General features: G+C 53.0%; 1 protein-coding gene across 4 annotated transcripts in view; it reads right to left on the bottom strand.

Annotated features, from left to right (window-relative positions):
• Window positions 1–943: 943 nt before the first annotated feature.
• The window catches only part of ZSWIM4 (zinc finger SWIM-type containing 4), a 36,907-nt gene continuing 11,906 nt past the window's right edge, over window positions 944–25,944 (bottom strand). Inside the window, exons 4-14 of one of the 4 annotated variants that reach the window (XM_055238127.2) lie at window positions 25,528–25,676; window positions 25,292–25,442; window positions 21,672–21,839; window positions 19,960–20,310; window positions 17,471–17,608; window positions 16,849–17,103; window positions 15,331–15,466; window positions 10,356–10,510; window positions 7,837–8,000; window positions 4,810–4,891; window positions 944–3,357 (exon numbers count right to left, since the gene is read on the bottom strand). In XM_055238127.2, coding sequence (XP_055094102.1) covers window positions 2,498–3,357; window positions 4,810–4,891; window positions 7,837–8,000; window positions 10,356–10,510; window positions 15,331–15,466; window positions 16,849–17,103; window positions 17,471–17,608; window positions 19,960–20,310; window positions 21,672–21,839; window positions 25,292–25,442; window positions 25,528–25,676 — 2,609 coding nt within the window. In that variant the 3' untranslated portion in view covers window positions 944–2,497. The remainder of the gene's footprint in view (window positions 3,358–4,809; window positions 4,892–7,836; window positions 8,001–10,355; window positions 10,511–15,330; window positions 15,467–16,848; window positions 17,104–17,470; window positions 17,609–19,959; window positions 20,311–21,671; window positions 21,840–25,291; window positions 25,443–25,527; window positions 25,677–25,944) is intronic. The other 3 variants (XM_055238130.2, XM_055238129.2, XM_063616177.1) reach the window with 3 other exon arrangements.

The following is a 25,944-nucleotide window of genomic DNA, read 5'->3' as shown; positions in this document are numbered from 1 at the left end:
TTAGACAACCACCGGCTTTCTCGCCGTCCTTTGGATCCCTCACTCTATTTGGCGACTGGGAGCCTCTTCAGTGGCGCAAGATCCCAGACACGCCCTGGCCACCTCCCCTGGCGAGTGTCCACGCCCCGACCACGCCCACTCCGTTTTTCTTCTCTTGGCCAGAGCCCCGCCCACTGAGGTCGAGTCTAAACTCGGGGTTCCCGCTTTTGATCGGGGTGTCTTCCCCATCCAGCTGCACCAACACCTGCCACAGCCTCCCATGCTCAGCAATTTGGAGACAAGGACCCCCAATATTGGTGTCTGGAGCCAGGGCGCCCCCCACCCCCATCTTGGCCCTTCCTAGGGGCTCAAGGGCCCTGCAGCCAGAGGTGGGCAGGGGTCAGTGGCCCCAACCAGGTCCTAAATCAAACGTCCTAGCTGGGTGCCCTTCCCCCCCGCCCCCCACCCACGGAGTCTCGCTCTGTCGCCCAGGCTGGAGTGCAGTGGCGCGATCTCGGCTCACTGCAAGCTCCACCTCCCGGGTTCACGCCATTCTCCTGCCTCAGCCTCCCTAGTAGCTGGGACTACAGGCGCCCGTCACCACGCCTGGCTAATTTTTTGTTGTATCTTTAGTAGAGACGGGGTTTTACCGTGTTAGCCAGGATGGTCTCGATCTCCTGACCTCATGATCCTCCCACCTCGGCCTCCCAAAGTACTGGGATTACAGGCGTGAGCCACCGCGACCGGCCGCTGGGTGCCCTTTCTTTCCATTTTGCAACCTCAGTTTTCTCATCTGTAAAATGGAAAAGACAATCCTACCAACTCATAGGGCTGTGGTGACGATTAAATGACAGCGGTAACGCATTCGGCCTGTGTTCCCTCATGGTGAGCTGTTCATCCCTGTTTTGAAATATTTACATAAGGCGGGGCACGGTGGCTCACGCCTGTAATCCCAGCACTTTGGGAGGCTGAGGTGGGCAGATCACCTGAGGTCAGGTGTTCGAGACCAGCCTGGCCAACATGGCGAAACCCCGTCTCTACTAAAAAATACAAAAATTAGCCTGGTGTGGTGGCGCATGCCTGTAATCCCAGCTACTTGGGAGGCTGAGCCAGGAGAATCGCTTGAACTCGGGAGGTGGAGGTTGGAGTGAGCCCAGATCACGCTACTGCACTCCAGCCTGGGCAACAAAGACCAAAAAAAAAAAAAAAAAAAAAAAAGAGAAATATTTACATAATTACCATGGAATGAAGCCAGCAGTCGCTCCCATCCCACCCCTCGCTTGGCACTGCACCCAGAAATAAGGCCAGACATTTTTTTTTTTTTTTTTTTTTTGCGGAGGAAACAAGGTTGAGGGTGTGAGTGGCTCTGGATATGCACCCCAGTCTCAAAATAAAATTAAAAAGAAAAATTTCTGTTCAATCTTTGAAAAAAAAAAAGGAAAAGGACATATAATACACCATTCAATAAATAGAAAAAAAGTTACAAAATGATGTGATCTTTTGTCCTTAATATATAAGAAGGGAAAAGATGTGGGGGTGACTTGGGGGGTGATGTTCTCCCTTCTCCTCCCTGGGTCAAGGTGGGGGAAAGGAAGGATGGCCAAAAAGAGAGGGCGGCAGGGACTTAGGTGCAGAGAGAAAGGCAGGTAAGTGCCGGGAAAAATGAAAACAGAGTAAGATGAGGGGCGAAGCAGAAAGACAGGAGGAGAAAGGGTGAAAAAGAGAGCCAGAAACACACCAAGATGCAGGTCTCTTTCCTTTCCAGATCGGGGCTGGGGGGTCTCTGGCTCTCTTGCATCTGTGTCCCCTGACCCCAGGTTGGGAGGGGCAATGTGAGCCTCGCTCAGTTCCTGAGTTGTATGTCCAGTGACTAGCAGGTGAGAAGAGAGGGCAGCGAGGACTTCCCTAACCCTGAGCCCAACCTGGGACCCTAGTGCTCAAGGAAATGGGGGTCCTGGCTGGATAGGAGGATAAAGGGGTGAGGTATGAGGCTGAGGCCTGAGGCCTCTTCAATTCCTTCAGTGGGGGTGAGCCATTGGTCCTGGCTGGGCAGCCACTCTGGAGGTGGCATAACGGGGGGCCCTGAGCAGTAGGGGGTTGGGGAGGACCCCGGCCACCCAGGGTGGGGTTTGGGGAAAATGTGCTACACTGACTTAGAGGGCCGATTTCTGGAAAGTCCTGCCTCCCAGCCTCCCTCCTGGAGCCCAAGCCAGTCTGGGTAAGGGGAGTTTGCCTATGGCTTTGGGGTGCCCAAAGTGGGGTCATACCAGCAGCCCAAGCACACACCCCTTCCAGGCTTCTGGGTGGCAGTATGGCTTCTACTTCTGGAGTCTTGCACACTTGCTCACAGACTCCCAGGCACACACGTGGCAGGATGCTGCTTCCCCTGCCCCCTATCTCCAGCCGGGCTCCTTCCCTGACTTAATAATACTGAAATGCCACGTGGGCCTAATTGGAGAGCAAGGGTGGGGGACGCAGGGGCGAGGGGGATCCCCACTCCCACGCACCCCACTGTCCCTCAACCAAAACGCTCCCGCACCAAAAGCATGAGTTTCTTCTTGCCCTTGTAGGTCTGTTTGAGGTTCTCCAAGAACTGTGCGAACTGCAGGTGCCCGTCGGGCGCCAGCAGGAAGGTCTCCCGGGCCTTGCCCAGGAATTCGATGAAATCCCCATAGTGCCGCGGGCTGATGTGCGTGAGGCGCGAGTGGCTGGTGGTGATGTAGGCGGTGACCGCCGCGTCCAGGAGCTGGCAGAGCGGCGCCCGGTCGGCACCCAGTGGCTTGGCGGCCCGGCGTGCCCCTAAGGGGCCCAGGCCGGGCGCCGAGAGAGTCCAGCGGCGCAGAATATCGGACAACATTGGGGCACAGTGGATGCTGCGGATGATGAGGGGGACGATGGCAGAGAGCTCGTGCCGGCCCAGGGAGTGGCTGAGCGAGCAGGCCCAAAGCACGTCGTTGACGGCAGGGTGGCTGTCCTGGTTGAAGGCGATGCTGAGCTGCGCCAGGGCCAGCGTCGCCAGCTTGTAGGCCCGGAGTGGCAGCCCGCGGTGCTCCATATAGCGGGCCACAGTGAAGAGGTGGGCGTGGCCCAGGCCGCCGGCCGCCGCGTCCAGCACGATCTGGTAGGCCGCCTCGAAGGCCGAGTGGTTCTTCTCGCACAGGGTCAGGGCAGGCAAGGCGCAGTTCTGAGGGTCCTTCATGGCGCACTGCAAGGCCAGGGTGCGGGCGCAGGCCCAGAGCTCCTCCCTCCGGGGTGTGTCCAGCTGCAGTCGCAGCAGAGTGGCATGTGTGGTGCCCGTCACTGCCACGATGGTAGCCGCCTCCACCGGTGTGAATAAGGAATACCAGTTCTGCATGATATTCATCAGGGCTTGCGGGCCTGGTGGGAGGTGAGTGAGGGAAATCCGTCAGGAGGCGGGGGCAGAGACACGTACATGTATGCGTGGGTTAACCATGACACTGCCACCTCCACTTCCACCTCCACACCATGCTGAACAGAAATGTCCTTTCCAAATCATCAGGGCGCAGCTGGACTAGGTGGGAATCACATGTGTAGAAGGCTAAGCTTTGGAGCCTCTTTCTGCAACTCCCTCAACTCCCTGCAGCCACATTAGCCTGGCCAGCCTCCAGGCCTTTGTCCAGCTCCATCGGCTGGCCAGCCATTCCCTCCCGGCCAAGCCCTGAGCACAGGCTGGAATCGGGGAAGAGTCTCTACCTCTCTTCCCTTTTTTTTTTTTTTTTTTGAGACGGAGTCTCGCTCTGTCTCCCAGGCTGGAGTGCACGGGCCCGATCTCGGCTCACTGCAAGCTCTGCCTCCCGGGGTTCACGCCATTCTCCTGCCTCAGCCTCCCGAATAGCTGGGACTACAGGCGCCCGCCACCACGCCCAGCTAATTTTTTGTATTTTTAGTAGAGACGGGGTTTCACCGTGTTAGCCAGGATGGTCTCAATCTCCTGACCTTGTGATCTGCCCATTTTGAGACGGAGTCTTGCTCTGTCACCCAGGCTGGAGTGCAGTAGTAAGTTCTTGGCTCACTGCAACCTCTGTTTCCTGGGTTCCAGCAATTCTCCTGCCTCAGCCTCCTGAGTAGCTGGAATTACAGGCACATACCACCACACCTGGCTAATTTTTGTATTTTTAGTAGAGATGGGGTTTTGCCATGTTGGCCAGGCTGGTCTCGAACTCCTGATCTCAAGTGATCCACCTGCCTTGGCCTCCCAAAGTGCTAGGATTACAGGCGTGAGCCAATGCGCCCGGCCCTCTTTCCTTTTGTTAAACAATTTTTTAGAGACAGGGTCTCACCCTGCCACTAAGGCTGGAGTGCAGTGGCACAATCACAGCTCACTGCAGCCTCAATCTCCTGGGCTCAAGTGATTTTCCCACCTCAGCCCCCCGGATAGGACTATAGGTGTGTGCCACCATGCCTGGCTTGCTTCTCTCTCTCTTTTTTTTTTTCCAGAGGAGGTTTTCCTCTGTCGCCCAGGCTGGAGTGCAGTGGTACGATCATGGCTAACTGTAGCGTTGACCTCCTGGGCTCAAGCGATCCATCCTCCTGCTTCAGCCTCCCAAGCAGCTGCAACTACAGGCACGTGCCACCACACCCAGCTAATTTTTAATTTTTTGTAGAGATGGGGTCTCACTATGTTACCCAGGCTGCTCTTGAACTCCTGGGCTCAAGTGATCCTCCTGCCTTGGCCTCCCAAAGTGCTGGGATTACAGGAGTGAGCCACCACGCCCGGCCACTTCTCTTTCTTGTCTGCCTGGTTCTCTCAGTGCCCTCTGCAGAACCAGAACAGCGAGGTGGGCGGCAGGTCCCCTTAGGGGCTCTTACCAATCTCTGTGGCACAGTTGACCAGCCAGCGCACCATCTCCCTCCGCCGCCAGGTCATCACGTTCAGAGTCATCCGCATCACCTGCAGGGTAGGGGTGGGGAGAAGGGAGTTAGCCCGAGTCTTGCGCTGGCCTATGGAGGGGTGTTGGGAGATGGAGGATCCCAGAAACACTTGGAGGTTAAAGCTGATCCAATGAACCCAGGTAAGTGATCTCAACTTTCTGGGCCTCAGTTTCCTTACCTAGAAAATGGAGATAAAATAGTATCTGTCTCATAGGATTGTTGTTGTTTTTTGTTTGTTTTTTGTTTTGTTGTTTTTTGAGATGGAATCTTGCTCTGTCACCCAGACTGGCATGCAGTGGTGCAATCTTGGCTCACTACAACCTCCGCCTCCCGAGTTCAAGCATTCTCCTGCCTCAGGCTCCCAAGTAGCTGGGATTACAGGTGCCCGCCACCATGCTCAGCTAATTTTTGTATTTTTAGTAGAGATTGGGTTTCACTATGTTGGCCAGGCTGGCCTCGAACTCCTGACCTCAAGTGATCCGCTCGCCTCAGCCTCCCAAAGTGCGGGATTATAGGTGTGAGCCACTGCACCCAGCCTGATTGTTGTGAGAAATAAACAAAATTGCGTAGGTGAAGCCTTCTGCAAGGTGCTTGTTGCTTGAAAATGCTCTCAGGTAATGTCAGCTGTTAATATCACTGCTGTTGTTGCTGTTCTTCTGAAGTGAGGCCTCACGGATCCTACCCCAGATCCTACCTCATAGATCCTATGCCAGAACAAACCAAACTGTCCCCTCTCTCCTGAAACCTCCACGCTTCCTGTCGGCTCCTCTCCCTTGCCTCAAAGCACCTGCTGTATAAGCCCCACCTCCGTTAGGTCCCACCACCAATCAGTAGCTCACATGCTTGCCTCTCCCCTGAGCCCCACCCACAGGTCCTGTCCTGCAGACCTGGCCTTCTGTAAGCTCCTACCTCATGGGTAGCCTCTGAAAGCTCCTTGTCTTGCTCCCCACCCTACAACGGCTCCAATCAGGAGGCTGTCCAGGGCTGATTCTGCACCCTGCTGGCCCTTGTTTGTTCTACCTGGGAAGGTCCCCAATTTCTTTCTTTTCTTTTTTTTCTTTCTTTCTTTTTTTTTTTTTTTTTGAGGGTATTACTCTGTCGCTGGGGCTGAAGTGCAGTTGTGGTCTCTCGGCTCACTGTAACCTACGCCTCCTGGGTTCATGTGATTCTCCTGCCTCAGCCTCCCGGGCAGCTGAGACTACAGGCGTCCACCACCACGCATGGCTAATTTTTGGGAGAGACAGGTTTTTGCTGTGTTGGCCAGGCTGGTCTTGAACTCCTGGCCTCAAGCGATCCACATTGGCCTCCCAAAGTGCTGGGATTATAGGCATGAACCACGGGCCTGGCCCCAACTTCTTTTTTCTTTTCTGTTTTTTTCTTTTAGAGTTGGGGTCTTCTTGCTCTGTTACCTGGAGTACAGTGGCGCGATCATAGCTCACTGCTGCCGCCTCAAACTCCTGGCCTCAAGCGATCCTCCCGCCTCAGCCTCCTGAGGAGCTGGGACTACAGGGGTGCACCATCACACCTGGCTAATTTTTAAAGTTTTTTGTAGAGATGGGGGTCTCACTATGTTGTCCAGGCCAATCTCAAACTCCTGGCCCCAAGCAATCCTCCCACCTTGGCCTCCCAAAATGCTGGAATTACAGGTGTGAGGCACTGTGCCCGGCCCTATTCCTTATCTTCTTAGTGAACTTCTGCCACCATTTGAGGCCCCGCCCCTTACCTGTCTATCCTGCAGACCCCACCCTCCTCCAGGTCCCATGGGGCCCACACCCTACCAGTGACACCTTTCCAGCAAGCTGCACCCAGGATTTGGCCTTGCAGGACCACCCTTTGTTCGGCCCCTGGGGATGACCCACACACTCAGTTGCAGGCCCTGCATACAGGACTTTTTTTTTTTTTTTTTTTTTCTGAGACGGAGTCTTGTTCTGTCCTTCAGGCTGGAGTGCAGTGGTGTGATTTTGGCTCACTGCAACCTCTGCCTCTCAGGTTCAAGGGATTCTCCTGCCTCAACCTCTCCAGTAGCTGGGATTACAGGTGTGTGCCACCATGCTTGGCTAATTTTTGTATTTTTAGTAGCGACAGAGTTTCATCATGTTGGCCAGGCTGGTCTCGAACTCTTGACCTCGTGATCCGCCCACTTCGGCCTCCCAAAGTGCTGGGATTACAGGTGCGAGCCACCACACCCGGGCTCATTCACGATTTTCAACCACAGACCCCACCCCTAGAGCTGGCATCTCATCTTCAGGACCTTCCCCCAGGTCAGCCCCTCAGTGGTGAATCCCTCTCCTTAGGCGGCAATCCTCTTCAGGCCCCGCCCCCAAGGAAGCTCCTTATGCTAGGCTCTGCCCCACCCTCGGCTTCAAACCCACCCACCCATGATCCTTAACCAATAGCACATCACTCCCAGGCCCCACCCCCAGGATCCGCTTGCGATCCATCTGCTGGCTTGCAGGCCCTGCCTCTCCGCTCGTGACAACTCTCCCCTAGACCTCAGTCTCCTCCACAGACGGATTCTATTAATAATTCGTAGGCTTCATCCCTACTGGGAACCCCATTCCCACACTCCCAAGACTTACAGACATTGCCCTTCTGTGGCCCCGCCCCCAAAGGTGAGGTTCACACTCAGGCCCCACCTGCAGAGGTGTGGCCCACATGAAGACCCCATCCCCAGAGACATGATTCATCCAGTCCCCATTCCCAGGGGAGTGGCTCACTCATGCCACGCCCCCAAGGCAGTGGCCCACACTCAGGCCACGCCCTCAGAGGTGTGGCTCACTCACAGTCCCCGCCCCAAGGGGAGTGGCTCTCGCTCAGTCTCCAGCCACAGAGGAACAGCTCACGCAAATGCCAGGCCCCCAGCGAAGTGGCACACACTCAGCCCATGCCCCCGGAGGCGCAGCTCACAGTCAGTCCTGGCCCCGAGCCAGCACCGCCCTCCCGCATCCGCCTGGCAGCCCTCACCTGCAGCCCCAGCTCCAGTGCGATGCCCAGCAGCGTGGTGTCTGGTGGGGCGCTGACCGGGGTGGCTGTCTTGCAGGCGTCCTGCGCCAGCTTAAAGAGCAGGGCCGGAGAGTGGATGTTCTGCTGGATGGAGCCCAGTACCGTGTGCAGCCACTTGGGGTCTCCTGGGTGAAGGGCGGGACAGAGGACACCGTCGGATACACCTCAGCACCAGCCTCTGACCATCACCCGACCTGTTCACACAGACCCTTCCACCCAGGGGCACATGTGTGATTGTGGAGGGATGTGTACTGGGCAATGGCTGTGTGAAGATTCAGACCTCAGTGCCCCCAGCCCTTGCCAATTATCTCCTCTCTGGCCCATTCCTGTTACAGAAAGCCACCTAGGGGCTGGGCACAGTGGCTCACACCTGTAATCCCAGCACTTTGGGAGGCCGAAGTGGGCGGATCACAAGGTCAAGAATTCGAGACCAGCGTGGCCAACATGGCGAAACCCCGTCTACAAAAATTAGCTGGGCGTGGTGGCAGGTGCCTGTAATCCCAGCTACTTGGGAGCATGAGGCATGAGAATCGCTTGAACCTGGGAGGCAGAGGTTGCAGTGAGCTGAGATGGCACCACTGTACTCCAGGCTAGATGATAGAGTGATATCCATCTCAAAAAAAAAAAAGAAAAAAGAAAAGAAAGCCACCTAGGGATCCTGTGGACCTCTCCCTCATCTCAAGGGCATCGGTTGCACACCCAGAATGCCAGGGTTAAAATCCTGGTCCTGCCACCCACTAGCTGTGTGACCCTGAGCAAGTCACTTCACCTCTCTGTACCCTGGCTGCCCCATCTATAAAATGGGTAACACTCGGCCGGGCGCGGTGGCTCACGCCTGTAATCCCAGCACTTTGGGAGGCTGAGGCAGGCGGATCACGAGGTCAGGAGACCGAGAACATCCTGGCTAACACGGTGAAACCCCGTCTCTACTAAAAATACAAAAAATTAGCCGGGCACAGTAGCGGGTGCCTGTAGTCCCAGCTACTCGGGAGGCTGAGGCAGGAGAATGGCGTGAACCTGGGAGGCGGAGCTTGCAGTGAGCCGAGATCGCGCCACTGCACTCTGGCCTGGGTGAAAGAGCAAGACTCCATCTCAAAATAAATAAATAAATAAATAAATAAAATAAAATGGGTAACACTCAGGCAATGGAACCCACCTCACAGGGTGGTTGTGGGCCCATACTTGGAAAGGCCTTAACATGGCAAGAAGCTGCTCGAATGTTAGCTTTTATTATTATTATTATTATTATATTATTTTAAGATGGAGTTTTGCTCTTGTTTTCCAGGCTGGAGTGCAACGGTGCAGTCTCAGCTCACTGTAACCTTTGCCTCCCGGGCTCAAGTGATTCTCCTGCCTCAGCCTCCCAAGTAGCTGAGATTATAGCTGCCCGCCACCACGCCTGGCTAATTTTCATATTTTTAGTAGACATGGGGTTTCACCATGTTGGCCAGGCTGGTCTCGAACTCCTGACCTCAGGTGATCCCCCGGCCTTGGCCTCCCAAAGTGCTGGGATTATAGCCACGCACCACTGTGCCTGGCTAATTTTTGCATTTTTAGTAGAGATGGGGCTTCACCATATTGGCTAGGCTGGTCTTGAACTCCTGGCCTCAAGTGACTTGCTGGTCCCAAACTCCTGGCCTCAAGTGATTTGCCCGCCTCAGCCTCCCAAAGTGCTGGGATTATAGGCATGAGCTACAGTGCCCAGCCAATAATTAGGTTTAGATGAGGTCACGAAGTTCAGGTACTCATGAGACGGTTAGTGACCTTAGAAGAAGATACACTGGAGAAATTTAACTTTTCCTCTGTCTCTCCTCTCTCCCTCTTCTCTTTCTTCTCTCTCTCCTCTCTGGCACCTGACTCCTCTCTCTCCCTCTCTCTCTATCCCCCCCTACTATCTCTCCTTTCTCCCTCTCTCTCTCTCCCAGCCTCCTCTCACTTTCCTCTCTACTCCTCCCCCCACTCCCCCCAACTCTCAACAAAGCAAGAAGGTGGCCGTCTGTAAGCTGGGAAGAGAGCCCTCACCAGGAACTAGCCATATTGACATAGTGATCTTGGACTTCTAGCCTCTAGAAATGTGAGAAAATAAATTTTTGTTGTTGAAATCACACAGTCTCTGGTGTTTTGTTACAGCAGCCTGAGCTAAGACACCAGGTACCTGCATGGCTCCACCTCACCTTCCGGTCTCTGCTTAAATGTTCACCTGTTTTATTCCACTCCGTGGCACTTGTTACCGTCTCATTTACTGCATCACTCTCTTCTCCCCACTAGAATGTCATTCCACAGGGCAGGGGATCTGGGACAGTTTTGTCACCTGCTACATCCCCAGCACCTGACACAGTGTCCGGTACATATAGGAGGTGCTCAAAGAATGTAGGTGGAATTTTGTGAAAGGATAAGAGGAGGTAGGAAAGTTAAGAGGGAAGGAAGAAGGAGATGACAGAGGAGGAAGACAAAGGAATCGGGACAGCTGCCAGCCTCACCCTTGGCAGCTGTCAACATGGTGGAAGCCAGTTCACACTGGCGGGTCTCCAGGTGGCCAAGGATGAACCAGCGGGGGAAGCGGTTGCTCATGATGGAGTCCAGTGGGCTGGGATGAGGTTCTCCAGCAGGAAATGCTGTCTCCAGTACGGGCAGCCTGGGTAAGGGGAGAAGTGAGCCATGGTGAGGAGGGGCTGCTGTTCCCATTCTCTCTAGGAGACAGAGAAGCCTCCTGCCCCAGCCTCCCCACTTCAGCCAGCAGAGCCCTGAGAGCCCAAGATGATGGAAGATGTGTGTGCAAGATGTTCACTGCAGTGTTGTTTATAAATTGATACATTTACTTATTTTAGAGACAGGGTCTCATTCTGTCACCCAGGCTGGAGTCCTGTGGGGCAATCATAGCTCACTGAAGCCTCGAACTTCTAGGCTCAAGTGATCCTCCCACTTTAGCCTCCTGAGTAGCTGGGACTACAGGCTGTGCCACCATACCTGGCTTTTTTCTTTCTTTTTTTTTTGAGACGGAGTTTTGCTGTTTTTGCCCAGGCTGGAGTGCAATGGCGCAATCTCGGCTTCACTGCAACCTCACCCTCCCTGGTTCAAGCGATTCTCCTGCCTCCGCCTCCCGAGTAGCTGGGATTACAGGCCATGTGCCACCACGCCAGTTAATTTTTTATTTTTAGTACAGACAGGGTTTCTCCATGTTGGTCAGGCTGGTCTTGAACTCCTGACCTCAGATGATTTGCCCGCCTCAGCCTCCCAAAGTGCTGGGATTACAGGTGTGAGCCACCACACCTGGCCTTTTCTTTCCCTTTCTTCCTTTCTTTATCTTTTTAAAGATGGGGTCTTGCTATGTTACCCAGGCTGGTCTCAAACTCCTGGTCTCAAGTGATTCTCCTGTCTCAGTCTCCTTGTAAGCTGTATTGTTAAGTGGCTCATCATATATGCAGTTTTGTGTTTAGAAAGTTATTCAAGGCCAGGCACAGTGGCTCATGCCTGTAATTTTAGCACTTTGGGAGGCTGAGGCAGGCAGATTGCTTGAGCCCAGGAGTTTGAGACCAGCATGGGCAACATGTGAAACCCTGTCTCTACAAAAAATACAAAAATTAGTTGAGGGTGGTGGTGGGCTCCTGTAGTTCAAACTACTCAGAAGGCTGAGGTGGGACGACCACCTGAGCTTGGGAGTTAAGGCTGCGGTGAACTGTGATAGTGCCACTGCACCCCATCCAGCCTGGGTGACAGAATGAGACCGTCTCAACAACAACAACAACAAAAAAAAAAAAAAAAAAAGGAAAGAAAAAGAAGAAAGTTATTCAAAGTTGCCAGATGATAGGATTAACAGCATGATATAGGACTCAAGGCTAGCCTCATTCCAAATATTACCTAAACTTCCTTGCTGTTCTGTTCCTTTAGATGGAAAATGAGAGTAAACATACTTATTTTGCTAGGTTGTTTTGAAGATTATATGAGGTACTGAGTCATGGACTCAGACAAGAGGCCAGTACCTTTTTTCTACAAAGGGCTGGACCAATAATATTTTGGGTTTTGCAGGGTCTTTGGTCTGTATTTCTTTCTCTTTTTTTTTTAAGAGAGTCTCGCTCTGTCACCCAGCTGGAGTGCAGTGGTGCAATCTTGGCTCACTGTAACCTCTGTTTCCCAAGCTCAAGCAATTCTCATGCCTCAGCTGGGATTACAGGTGTGTGCCACTGTGCCCGGCTAATTTTTGTATCTTTGTTTTTATTATTTATTTATTTATTTTTTTGAGACAGAGTTTTGCTCTTGTTGCCCACGCTGGAGTGCAATGGCACAATCTCGGCTCACTGCAAACTCCGCCTCCCAGGTTCAAATGATTCTCTTGCCTCAGCCTCCCGAGTAGCTGGGATTACAGGCGTGTACTACCACGCCTGTCTAATTTTGTATTTTTAGTAGAGACGGGGTTTCTCCATGTTGGTCAGGCTGGTCTCAAACTCCTAACTTCAGGTGATCCGCCCTCCTTGGCCTCCCAAAGTACTGGGATTATAGGCATGAACCATGGCTCCTGGCCCTAATTTTTGTATTTTTAGTAGACATGGGGTTGCATCATGTTGGCCAGGCTGGTCTTGAACTCCTGTCCTCAAGTGATTGGCCCGTCTCGGCCTCCCAAAGTGCTAGGATTACAGACGTGAGCCACCATGCCCGGCTACTGATCTGTATTTCAATGACTTAATTCTGTCATTGTTCTGCCAGAAAAGCCACAGACAATTCACAGATGAATGGACATGGCTGTGTGCCAATAAAACCATTTCTGGACGCTGAAATTTGAATTTCATATATTTTTCATGTGTTACAAAATATTCTTTTGATTTTTTTCAACCGTTTATAAATGTAAAAACCATTCTTATCTCATGGGCTGTATGAAAACAGGTGGTTGGCCAAATTAGACCCTACGGGCTGTATTTTGCTGAGAAAAAAAATTCTTGCATAGAAAAGTCTGTTGTCTAAATCTTGGCTCTTACATGCTGTTCTTTCTAAATATTCTCGAAAAACACTCCAAACTCTGTGTGTGTGTGTGTGTGTGTGTGTGTGTGTGTGTGTGTGTGTGTGTTTTAAAGAGATGGGCCAAGGCAAGAGGGTCACTTGAGGCCAGGAATTTGAGACCAACCTGGGCAATGTAATGAGATCCCATCACTACAAAAAAAATTTTTAAACTAGGCTAGGTGCAGTGGCTCATGCCTATAATCCCAGCACTTTGGGAGGCCGAGGCGGGCGGATCACGAGGTCAGGAGATTGAGACCATCCCGGCTAACACAGTGAAACCCCATCTCTACTAAAAATACAAAAAATTAACCAGGCATGGTGGTGGGCGCCTGTAGTCCCAGCTACTCTGGAGGCTGAGGCAGGAGAATCACTTGAACCTGGGAGGTTCGGAGCTTGCAGTGAGCCAAGATCGCGCCACTGCACTCCAGCCTGGGCGACAGAGCGAGACTCCTTCTCAAAAAAAAAAAAAAAAAATTTTTAAACTAGCCAGGCATGGTGACGAGTGCTTATAGTCCCAGTTACTTGGGAGGCTGAGGTGGGAGGATCCTTTCAGCCCAAATATACGAGGCTGTGAAGAGCCATGATCCTGCCATTGCATTCCAGCCTCGGCAATGGAGTGAGACTGTCTCTAAAAGGACAGAAAAAAAGAGAGAGAGATGGGGTCTTGCTCTGTTGCCCAGGCTGGAGTGCAGTGGCAATTCATAGGTGGGATCATAGATCACTACAGCCTTGAATTCCTGGGCTCAAGCAATCCTCCCTCCTCAGCCTCCCAAGTAGTTGGGACCATAGATGTGTACCATCAGGCTGGATCCCAAGTTGTTTATAGGTACCTCTGAAGGATGGTTTCAGAAGGTGTGGAATAGGTTTCACCTTCTTAGGCATGGTTTATTATTGAGTTGGCCTTTTTTTTTTTTTTTTTTTTTTTTTTTTGGAGACAGAGTCTTGCTCTGTCTCCCAGGCTGGAGAGCAGTGGTGCGATCTCGGCTTATTGCAACCTCCGTCTCCCGGGTTTAAGTGATTCTCCTGCCTCAGCCTCTGGAGTAGCTGGGATTACAGGTACGCATACCACATCCAGCTAATTTTTGTATTTTTAGTAGAGATAGGTTTTCACTATGTTGGCCAGGCTGGTCTCAAACTCGTGACCTCAGGTGATCCGTCCGTCTTGGCCTCCCAAAGTGCTGGGATTCCAGGCATGAGCCACCATGCCCGGCCAAGTTGGCTTTCAAATATTCTCCTTCTGTGAATCTGCTGGTGTACATGAGAAATGAAAACCAGGTTATGCATTGCCATTTTTTTTTTGGAAATTGCGTAAATGTCTATCAGCTTCCAACAGGTTCTTTTATGATGTGTCCTTATAGTGGAAGACTATGCAGTGATTCATGTACTGTGTGATATGACAGATCCTGTAAGATGCAAAGCTCAGTGAAAAAAAAGGTGCAAAGAATAGATACAGGATGTACCACTGGTATAAAAGGAGGATCAACGTTCAATTTCCAGAGTATGGGTTTGCAGAAACCTCAAATCTTGCAGGATAGATACGAAAGTGGTAACATTGCTTGCCTCCGGTGAGATCTGGGTAGGCTGAGATAAACCTGCCTAGAAAAGATCTCAGCTTTGTGTATCTTTTCATGTATCATGTGAATATTCTCAAACTCAAAATAATATTACACATTTAGCCAGGTGCAGTGGCTCACGCCTGTAATCCCAGAGCTTTGGAAAGCTGAGGCGGGCAGATCACTTCAGCTGAGAAATTCGAGACTAACCTGAGCAAAATGGCGAAACCCCGTCTCTACAAAAAATACAAAAATTAGCCCAGTGCGGTGGTGCACGCCTGGAGTCCCGGATACTCAGGAGGCTGAGATGGGAGGATCGCTTGAGCCTGGGAGGCAGAGGTTGTACTGAGCAGAGATTGCACCATTTTACTCCAGCCTGGATGACAGAGCCAGATCCCGTCTCAAAACAAGAAACACACATTTATACTTAATAATAAAAAGCACGGCTGTATGAGGTGGCTTATGCCTGTAATCCTAGCACTTTGGGACGCCAAGGCAGGTGGATCATGAGGTCAGGAGTTCGAGACCAGCCTGGGCAACATGGTGAAATCCTGTCTCTATTAAAAATACAAAAATTAGCTGGGCATGGTGGTGCATGCCTGTAATCCTAGCCACTCGGGAGGCTGAGGCAGGAAATTGCTTGAACCCAGGAGGTGGAGGTTGCAGTGAGCTGAGATCATGCCACTGCACTCCAGCCTGGGTGACAGAGTGAGATTCCATCTCAAAATAAATAAATAAATAAATAATAATAATGAAAAGCACATGGCATCATCAAACGCCAGCATGAGGGAGACTGAATTAACTAGGCTGTGAGTTCAGGCTGGACGGGTGGGGCTCTGAGCTCCCCCTCCATGCCCGCCCCTCTTCCCCCCAGTTCCCCCCACCTACCGCCTTGGCCACCTATCCTCACCTCATGGCTCGCAGCGCAAGGCGATAGGCCAGGTCCGGGTCATGAGGCAGCAGTGCGGTGAACAGGTAGCGGGCACAGGTGTGCATGGGCACGCTCTCCCGGAACAGCACCTCCCCAAAGCCACTGAAGGGACCCCCTGCAGGAACAGCCTGAGCTCAGTCCCCAAGCATGGGCTCGCCTCTGCCCCTCCCCAGGTCTCATTAGACCCCAGGCTTTAAGTAGAGGGTGGGCTGGCCCCTGGGTAGAGTGGCTGTGGCTAGATGGGTCCCTGGGGTAGGGGTTCAGGGCTGAGACTGAGGCAATCTCTGGGTAATCCAAATAAAAGAGGAGGCCGGGCCGGGCGCGGTGGCTCACACCTGTAATCCCAGCACTTTGGGAGGCCGAGGCAGGCAGATCATGAGGTCAGGAGTTCAAGACCATCCTGGCTAACACGGTGAAACCCCATCTCTACTAAAAATACAAAAAAAATTAGCCAGGCGTGGTGGTGGGTGCCTGTAGTCCCAGCTACTCGGGAGGCTGAGGCAGGAGAATGGAGTGAACCCGGGATCGGAGGGTGCAGTAAGACGAGATCGTGCCACTGCACTCCAGCCTGGGGGACAGAGCGAGACTCCGTTTCAAAAAAAAAAAGAGGAGGCCGGGGACCGTGGCTCATGCCTGTAATCCCAGCACTTTGGGAGGCCGAGGCGGGCGGATCACTTGAGGTCAGGAGTTTGAGACCAGCCTGGCCAACATGGGGAAACCCCATCTCTACTAAAAATACAAAAATTAGCCGCGTGTGGTGGCGCACGCCTGTAATCCCAGCTACTCGGGAGGCTGAAGCATAAGAATCACTTGAACCCGGGAGGCAGAGGTTGCAGTGAGCCGAGATCGCACCACTGCACTCCAGTCTGGGTGACAGAGTGAAGGCTGTCGCAAAATAAAAAGGAAAAAAAGAAAAGGAAAAGAAGAGACTCCAGGCACACTCGCAGGTGAGAAGCAGGACTCAGATACAAGGTGAGGTCAAAGGGTGGAGGTGGGGCTGCACCTGCCTTGGGGATCGGGACCAGCGGCCAAGACCAGCAAGTCCGATAGCGTGGAGGGCCTGGAAGGGGAAGGGATAAGCGGCTCCCTGCAGCGCTAGGGAACGGAGTCTCACTACACACAGGCCAATAGGGCCTGGCCACGGGCGGGGCCAATGAAGAGCAGGCCGGGCCAGGGGCGGTGTCTAATTTGCGGATGAAGGTGGAACGCCCTCGCTTTAACATCAACCACTTGGCTCATTGGCTCCCGGGAGGGAAGGGGGCGGCGCCTCAGCACACGCAGCAGTTACTGGCTGGCAGCACGCACTAGGTGGCGGGAAAAAGAGCTGGATCTCTTCTTTTAGAAACTGCCAAGGTATGAGGGGACAGTATGAACAGGAGGCGGGGCTAGGGGCGGGGCTGGGGCAGCGCCTCCCATCTTGCAGCAACCGGGCCGCTACAGGACCAGGGGCAGGACCCTACCTTTCAGGAACAGCCAGGCCTAGGAGCGGGGCCTCACCTTCCAGCAGCAGCCCCGCCTGCTTGCGCAGCACCTGCACCAACCGCTCATCCAACTCCACCTCCTCCAGCAGGGCCAGCAGCTGCTCCTCGTTGCGCACCACCTTGTCCTGGGCGTACAGCCCCTCCGGCAGGGCCCGCTGCTGCCCCAGCCCCAGCAGTGCCACCTCCAGAGCCAGCACCAAGTAGGACTCTCCAGGGCTCCCGGGCACAGGCACGTGCTGGTAGGCCACCTTCCGCTTCTCGAGGCCTGAGTCTGCGGGAGACAGGGCCAGGGCTGCTGGAGACGGATCCCCTTCCCTAAGACCCCTGTAGCCCTTGGCCCCAAGCATGGAGACCTGGGCGCAGGGTAGGCTTTAGAGGGAGCCCAGAAGCTCCCAGCACTCACGGGGTTGGCGGAGTGCGGGAGACCCACCTTCTAGCAGCAGCTAGGCCTATGGTGGCCTCACTTTCAGGAGAAGCTAAGCCTATTGGCTCTGGGCACTGGCCAGAGGCGGTAGCCAAGGGTAGGGGCGTGGCCAAGGGTAAGAGTCTGGGAGTTACCTTATAGGGGTACTGGGCCGGGGGCGTGGCCAACGAGGCGAGGTTGTCTCACCTCCTCCAAGAGTCCCCCATGTGAGTACCTGGGTAAAGGGTAAGTGTCTCCTCCTCCAGACGACAGGCCTCCAGGAGAGCCCTGCAGAGGCAGCCAATGGGGTCCAGGGGGTGCCCCACCCATCCTTCGGTGTTGGTGATGCAGGTGGAACCCTTCTGGATCAGCTCTGCAGGTGGAAAGAGGGGGCTCAATGCCCACACACCTGCCCAAGCCTCTAGGAGGGAGGAGTATTCCTCTCCTTGACCTGCCACCCAGCCTAGCCCCATAATGCCCACCACATGCTCACCCAATGGTCACCTTCAACTTTTTTTTTTTTTTTGAGGTGGGGTCTCACTCTATTGCCCAGGCTGGAGTATAGTGGCCCAATCATAGCTCACTGCAGCCTCGACCTCTGGATCCTCCTGCTTCAGCCTCCCAAAGGGATTACAGGCATGGGCCACCATGCCTGACCACTGGATGCTTTCTAAAACACTCAAAGTGTCATTCCCCTCCTCATTGCCCTTATTCCCTCTCCACCTCTCTGAAGATAAAGCCTCAACAGCCTTTAGGGCCCCCAACGACCAGTATGAAGTTTTTCCATATACTGGTGACCTGCCTCATCTGGAGGCCAATCCTCCAGCCTTGTCCTGCAAGCCACGGACTCTCTCCCCTCCTGGCTCCTGCTCATGGTGTTCTGAGCACTTCCTCCATCCTCTTCTCCTGGGTAACTCCTGCACATCCTTTTTCTTTTTTTAACTTTTTTTTTTTGAGATGGAGTTTCCCTCTTGTTGCCCAGGATAGAGTGCAATGGGGTGATCTCGGCTCACCCCAACCTTCAGGTACCTCCCGGTTCAAGCGATTCTCCTGCCTCAGCCTCCTGAGTAGCTGGGAATACAGGTACGTGCCACCACGCCTGGCTAATTTGTTTTGGATTTTTAATAGAGATGGGGTTTCACTATGTCGGCCAGGCTGGTTTCGAACTCCTGACCTCAGGCAATCCGCCTGCCTCCGCCTCCCAAAGTTCTGGGATTACGGGCATGAGCCACTGCGCCCAGCCGTGCACATCCTTAAATACTCAGCTAATTAGCCACCTGGCTAATTTTTAAAATCTAGGGGCCTTTCACTGATGCTGCCAAGCCTGGTCAGAGCTCTGCTCGGGTCCCAAGGCCCCCATATTTCCTCCATGACCTGCTTTTCTTTGTTCAATTTCCTGATAGCTGATCCATCAACCCCATCAACCAGTTCTCTCAACTGGTGGCCTCCCTCCTGTCCCCCACCCCCATATCTAGTACACAATGTGGTTTTTGGGGCTCATACAGCCTCCTTCCCTCCCTCCCTTCCTTCCTTCCCCTCTCTCTCCCCCATCTCTCTCCCTCCCTCCCCATCTCTTTCTTTCCTCTTCTCTCTCTCCTCGCTCTTTTCTCTCTCTCTTTTTTTTTTTTTTAATTTTTTGAGACGGAGTCTCACTCTGTCACCCAGTCTAGAGTGCAGTGGTGTAATCTTGGCTCACTGCAACCAACCTCTGCCTCCCGGATTAAAGCAATTCTCATGCCGCAGCCACCCTAGTAGCTGGGAATACAAGTGTGCACCACCACGCCTGGCTAATTTTTAAAAAATTTTCAGTAGGCCAGGCACGGTGGCTTACACCTGTAATCCCAGTACTTTGGGAGGCTGAGGTGGGTGGATCAAAAGGTCAGGAGTTCGAGAAGAGCCTGGCAAACATAGTGAAACCCCATCTCTACTAAAAATACAAAAATTAGCTGGGTGTGGTGGTGGATGCCTGTAGTCCCAAGCTACTCAGGAGGCTGAGGCAGGAGAATTGCTTGAACCTGGGAGGTGGAGGTTTCAATAAGCCGAGATTGTGCCACTGTACTCCAGCCTGGGTGAAAGAACAAGACTCTGTCTCAAAAAAAAAAAAAAAATTTCCAGGTGCAGTGGCTCAAGCCTGTAATACCAGCACTTTGGGAGGCCAAGACGGGCAGATCACCTGAGATTGGGAGTTCGAAACCAGCCTCACCAACATGGAGAAACCTCATCTCTACTAAAAATACAAAAAAAATTAGCCAGGCATGGTGGTGCATACCTGTAACCCCAGCTACTTGGGAGGCTAAGGCAGGAGAATCGCTTGAACCTGGGAGGTGGAGGTTGCGGTGAGCCGAGATTGCTCCAATGCACTCCAGCCTGGGCAACAAGAGCGAAACTCCATCTCAAAAAAAAAAAAAAAAAAGAGAGAAAAAAAAGAGATGAGGTCTTGCTCTGTCATCCAGGCTAGAGTGCAGTGGCATAATTATAGCTCACTGCAGCCTTGAACTCCTGGGCTCAAGTGATCCTCCTGCCTCAGCCTCCAGAGTAGCTGGGACTACAGGTGTGAGCCACCACATCCAGCTAATTTTTTTTTTTTTTTAATTTTTGTAGAGACATTGTCTCACTATGTTGCCCAGGCCGATGTTGAACTCCTGGCCTCAAGCAATCCTCCCACCTCGGACTCCCAGTGTGCTGGATCACAGGTGCGAGCCCCCATGCCCGGCTGAGGCTGACCTTTTTTCTGCTGCTTGTAGCTCTCTAGCTGATGCCGCTGCTGCAGCCGGAGCGTGTTGATGATAGCACTTGCCAGCCGCAGGGCCTGGCGGGGGTATCCGTGGGCACGCAGGGTGTCCACACGGGCGCAGGCAGTGGGGAAAGGTTCTCCCAGCCACAGCGGGCGGCCCTGGGGGTCGAAAGTTGGTTTGTCCCCACCCATGCTGCCTGTGAGGCTGGGCCCGTAGGAGTCACTGGCCAGGATCCTCTGCAGGTAGGCGTCATTCCAGTGTAGCTCTCCAGCCTGCAAGGCGCGGCCAAATACGGTGTGGCGGGGACTTGTGGCTGCCACCTCTTCCTCTTCCTCTGAGCCTGCAGAGAGGCACCCAACATGGCTCAGTGAGGGGGGTCCCTATAGCAGTTGAGCCGTGGCCAGCTTTCCCCACCGAGTACTAACTGGGGTTTAGGCCTGGGCAAAGCTATGGGCATACATCATCTCCCTAGTCCTTGAAGCCACCCTTCAAAGATGCGTGTGTAGGCTGGGCATGGTGGCTCACACTTGTAATCCCAGCACTTTGGGAGGCCAAGGTGAGAGGATCACATGAGGCCAGGAGTTTGAGACCAGCCTGGCCAACATGGCGACACCCCATCTCTACTAAAATTAACCCTGGCGTGGTGGTACACGCCTGTAATCCCAGCTACTTGGGAGGCTGAAGAATGAGAATCGCTTGAACCTGGGAGGCAGAGGTTGCAGTGAGCCGAGGTTGCGTCACTGCACTCCAGCCTGGGCATCAGAGTGAGACTGTCTCAAAAAAAAACAAAAAAAAAACAAAAGGATGAGTGTATGTGTTAGGAGCTAGTACAGGCCCATCACATAGATGGGAAACTGAGGTTGAGCAACTAACTGGCTGTCTTCTTCCTCTTCCTAATTGCTATTTTTCTTTTCTTTCTTCTTCTTCTTCTTTTTTTTTTTTTGAGACAGGGTCTCACTCTGTTGCCCAGGCTAGAGTGCAGTGGTGCGATCTCGGCTCACTGCAACCTCCGCCTCCCAGGTTCAAGCGATTCTCCCATCTCAGCCTCCTGAGTATCTGGGATTCCAGGCACGCGTCACAACACCCAGCTAATTTTTGTATTTTTTGTAGAGACAAGGTCTCACCATGTTACTCTGGCTGGTCTCGAACTCCTGGCCTCAAGCAATCCACCCCCCTCAGCCTCCCAAAGTGCTGGGATTACAGGCGTGAGCCACCATGCCTGGCCTGTACTTGCTATAAATTTTTTTTTCCCTCTCTCCTCAATCTCTGTCTTCCCTCCTATCTACTCCTCTGTCTGCCTCTCTCTCTCTCTCTGTCCATCTCTGCCTCTCTTCACTTGTCTCTCTCTCCTCAATATCTCACTTTCCCCTTCTGTTTGATTCCTCCTATCTTTTTTCCTCTCTCACCCTCTCTTTGCTCCCATAGCTAGCAGGACGCCAAGCCAGACCAGCCCAGGACTGCAGGTGTTTTAAACATTTTACTTCACTTGCCCACTTGGGCTGCCATTGCTCCTGCCCTTGGCACTCACTCTTTCCTGGCTGGACAAGTTGGGATTAGTCCTGGGAGAACAGCCAAGGACTGGGGTCTGCTTTGCTCTGCCCCACTTCCTCTCTTCCCTGGGAAGAGCACCATGATGGTAAGTGGGGCCATAGTTAGTAGTGATGGTTTTGTGGGGGCATGGTAAAGACCCCTCTCTCCTACCTGGGATGGGGGCCACGGTGGGCCGCAGGCTGGGGCCGTCGAAGGAGTAGTTTCCCTCTTCCAGTGGGCACACGTCGAGCTTGTCCCACCTGCTGAGTAGATGTAGCCAGCCTGCCCTTTCCTCTGGTTTGCAGTGGGGGCTCAGGATGACGCAAACCCACAGGGCCCCTGAGGAGGCACGGGGCAGGCTCAATATTCCTGCCAACAGCGGCAGCAACACACACTTCCGCAGTGCCCACTGTGTGCCACCTGATGATCTGCTAACCCCTCACCTTCAACCCTCTGCTAACCCTTCGACCCTGGGAAGTTGCAACTCACAGCCTTTGCACCTTACAGACAAGCAAACTGAGGCACAGAGACATAACACGGCTTGCACAGGGTCACACTGCTAGTAAGTTAGAAGTTAGGATTAGAGGGTCAGGCGTGATGACTCACACCTGTAATCCCAGCACTTTGGAAGGCTGAGGCAGGCGGATCACCTGAGGTCAGGAGTTTAAGAACAGCCTGGCCAACATGGTGAAGCCCTGTCTCTACTAAAATACAAAAAAAAAAACTGGGCATGGTGGTGGGCACCTGTATTCCCAGCTACTCGGGAGGCTGAGGCAGGAGAATGGCTTGAACCCAGGAGGTGGAGGTTGCAGGGAGCTGAGATCACACCACTGCACTCCAGCCTGGGCAAAAAGAGCAGAACTCCATCTAAAAAAAAAAAAAAAAAAAAAAAAAAAAAAGAGAAGTTGGGATTACAACCCAGGCCTCTGTAGTCCTAGCTACTTGGGAGGCTGAGGCAGGAGAATCGCTTGAACCCAGGAGGCAGAGGTTGCAGTGAGCCGAGATCGCACCACTGCACTCCAGCCTGGGCAACAGAGTGAGATTCGATCTCAAAACAAAACAAAAACAAACAAACAAAAAAACCAGGCCTCCAGACTGCTCTCAAGGTGTTTTGGGGTTTTTTGGGTAGCATTTATCACCATCCAACGCAGGGGTCAGCAAACTAGCAAACCACTGCCCATAGTGAAAACTGAACCACCCTTTATTTTTGATTAGCCTGCATGCTAAGATTTACTTTTCCATTTTTATTTGTATTTGTTTTTATTTATTTATTTTTTTGAGACAGAGTCTCACTCTGTCACCCAGGCTGGAGTGCAGTGGCGCAATCTCAGCTCACTGTAACTTCCACCTCCTGGGTTCAAGCGATTCTCCTGCCTCAGCCTCCCAAGTAGCTGGGATTACAGGTGTCCGCCATAATGCCTGCCTAATTTTTGTATTTTTAGTAAAGGCGGGGTTTCACCATGTTGGCCAGGCTGGTCTTGAACTCCTGACCTCAAGTGATCTGCCCACCTCGGCCTCCCAAACTGCTGGAATTAAGGTGTGAGCCACCGCACTGGCCTATTTTTCCATTTTTAAATGGTCAGGGAAATAAAACCAAAAGAATATTTTGCAACTTGTGGGAATAATATAAAATTCAAATAAATTAATAAGTATCCATAAATAAAACCGGTTTTTAAAAAATTTTGAGACAGGATCTCACCATGTTATCCAAGCTGCACTCAAACTCCTGGGCTCAAGCAATCCTCCTGCCTCACTCAGCCTTCCAAGTAGTTGGGAGTACAGGCTTCTGCCACTGTGCCAAGCGCCTTTTTTTGTTGTTGTTGAGACAGGGTCTTGCTCTGTTGCCCGGGCTGGAGTGCAGTGGCGTGATCATGGCTCACTGTAGCCTCAACCTCCGGGGCCCAAGTGATCCCCCTACCTCAGCCCCGCAAAGTGCTGGGATTACAGGTGTGAGCCACTGAACCTGGCCTCCAAGCTCTTAAATAAAGTTTTATTGAAATGCCACCGTGCCCATTTGGTATATATGTCTGTGTCTGCTTTTTTTTACTATAATGGACAGAGTTAGGTCGTCATGACAGAGACCAAATGGCCTGCAGCACTGAATAACATTAACTCTGTGGCTCTTACAGAAAACATATGTTGGCCGGTGCGGTGGCTCACACCTGTAATCCCAGCACTTTCGGAGGCCGAGGCAGGCGGATCACGAGGTCAGGAGATCGAGACCATCTGGCTAACACGGTGAAACCTCATCTCTACTAAAAATACAAAAAATTAGCCAGGTGTGGTGGTGGGCGCCTAGGTCCCGGCTACTCAGGAGGCTGAGGCAGGAGAATGGCGTGAACCCAGGAGGCGGAGCTTGCAGTGAGCCAAGATCGTGCCACTGCACCCCAGCCTGGGAGACAGAGTAAGACTCCAACTCAAAAAAAACCAACAACAACAACAACAAAAAAGAAAACATCGTTGGGTGCGGTGGCTCACGCCTGTAATCCCAGCACTTTGGGAGGCCGAGGCGGATGGATCATGAAGTCAGGAGTTCCAGACCAGCCTGATCAACATGGCGAAACTCTGTCTCTACTAAAAATACAAAAATTAGCTAGGCATGGTGGCACGCACCCATAATCCCAGCTACTCAGGAGGCTGAGGCAGGAGAATCACTTGAACGCAAGAGGCGGAGGTTGCAGTGAGCCGAGATCGTGCCACTGCACTCCAGCCTGGGAGACAGGGTGAGACTGTCTCAAAAAAAGAAAACAGGCCAGGCGCGGTGGCTCACGCCTGTAATCCCAGCACTCTGGGAGGCCGAGGCGGGTGGATCACAAGGTCAGGAGATTGAGACCATCCTGGCTAACACAGTGAAACCCCGTCTCTACTAAAAAAATACAAAAAATTAGCCAGGCATAGTGGTGGGCGCCTGTAGTCCCAGCTACTCGGGAGGCTGATGCAGGAGAATGGCGTGAACCCGGGCGGCGGAGCTTGCAGTGAGCTGAGATCGCGCCACTGCACTCCAGCACTCCCGCCTGGGCGACAGAGCGAGACTCCTTCTCAAAAAACAAACAAACAAAAATATGTCAGCTTGGTGCAGTGGCTCACGCCTGTCATCCCAGCACTTTGAGAGGCCAATGCCAGAGGATCACTTGAGCCCAAGAGTTTGAGGTTACAGTGAGCCATGATTGTGCCACTGTACTTCAGCCTGGGCACACAGTGAGATCCTGTCTCTAAAAAAAAAAAAGAAAGAAAGAAAACATGTAGGCTGGGTGTGGTGGCTCATGCATGTCATCTCAGTACTTTGAGAGGCTGGGTGAGAGGACTGCTTGAGTCCAGGAGTTCAAGATCAGACTTGGCAAGATAGTGAGACCCTGTCTCTTCAAAAATTTAAAAATTAGCTGGATGTAGTGGTGTGCACCTGTAGACCCAGCTACTTGGGAGGCTGACGTGTAGGATCACTTGAGTCTGGGAGGCAGAGGTTGCAGTCAGCCGAGATTGTGCCACTGCATGCCAGGCTGGGCAACAGAGTGATACCCTGTCTCAAAACAAACGTGTGTATCAACCCCTGGGCCAATGACATTTGATTGCCTGTGCCTCCTATCAGATCCACGTGAACAGAATTTTGACTCTTTTGTTCTCTGCTGGACCACCAGTGCCCAGTAACATGCCTGGCACTTTAGAGGCGCTCATAAATGTTTGCCAAACGAATGGAGGGCGGATTCAGGGAACAGACCCTAATCTTGGAGTGGGCTAGCCCCCATGGGAGCCGAAGTCCCGGTGTCCACCACGCACCGGGGTTCGGGCCTCACCCAGCTCATCCCAGAGCTGCCGGCACTTGTCTGTCATGCCCGCGCCCTGCTGCCGCCACAGGGCCAGGCGCGGGTCCTGCAGGAACTGCTCGGTCATGAGAATCAGCATGCGCGCCCCGTTGGAGTCCCGCATTCGCAGCATCTCCCGCACCTGTGCCGGGGACAGGGTGGTGAGGAAGGGCTGGGGCGTGCGCCGGGGCCTTCTGCACCCCGCGCCCCGCCGGCCCCCACGGCACCTTGCTGAACATGGAGCGCAGCTGCTGGCTGGCCCCGTAGTAGCCGCCGTTGGATAGCAGCTGCTTCACCTGCTCCTGGATCTGCTCCTCGTCCAGGTGCCAGCAGTTGGCGTCCTCGATTCCTGCGCCGGCGGTGGGGTCTGGGGCACCTGCGGGGAGGGAGGGAAAGGAAGCTGAGGTTGGGGCTGGGGTTGGGGTTGGGTTGGGTTGGGGAGAGATAGTGACTGTCCCTGCCATCTGTCCTTTTTTTTTTTTTTTTTTGAGACGGAGTTTGGCTCTTGTTGCCCAGGCTGGAGTGCTGTAGCACAATCTTTGCTCACTGCAACCTCTGCCTCTCGGGTTCAAGTGATTCTCCTGACTTAGCCTCCCAAGTAGCTGGGATTACAGGCACGCCCCACTACACCTGGACAATTTTTT

Source organism: Symphalangus syndactylus, chromosome 13 (genome assembly GCF_028878055.3).
Source record: "Symphalangus syndactylus isolate Jambi chromosome 13, NHGRI_mSymSyn1-v2.1_pri, whole genome shotgun sequence".
NCBI classification, from domain to species: domain Eukaryota; kingdom Metazoa; phylum Chordata; class Mammalia; order Primates; family Hylobatidae; genus Symphalangus; species Symphalangus syndactylus.
Note: the sequence above shows the minus strand (reverse complement) of the source record. Positions and strands in the feature narration are given on the sequence as shown.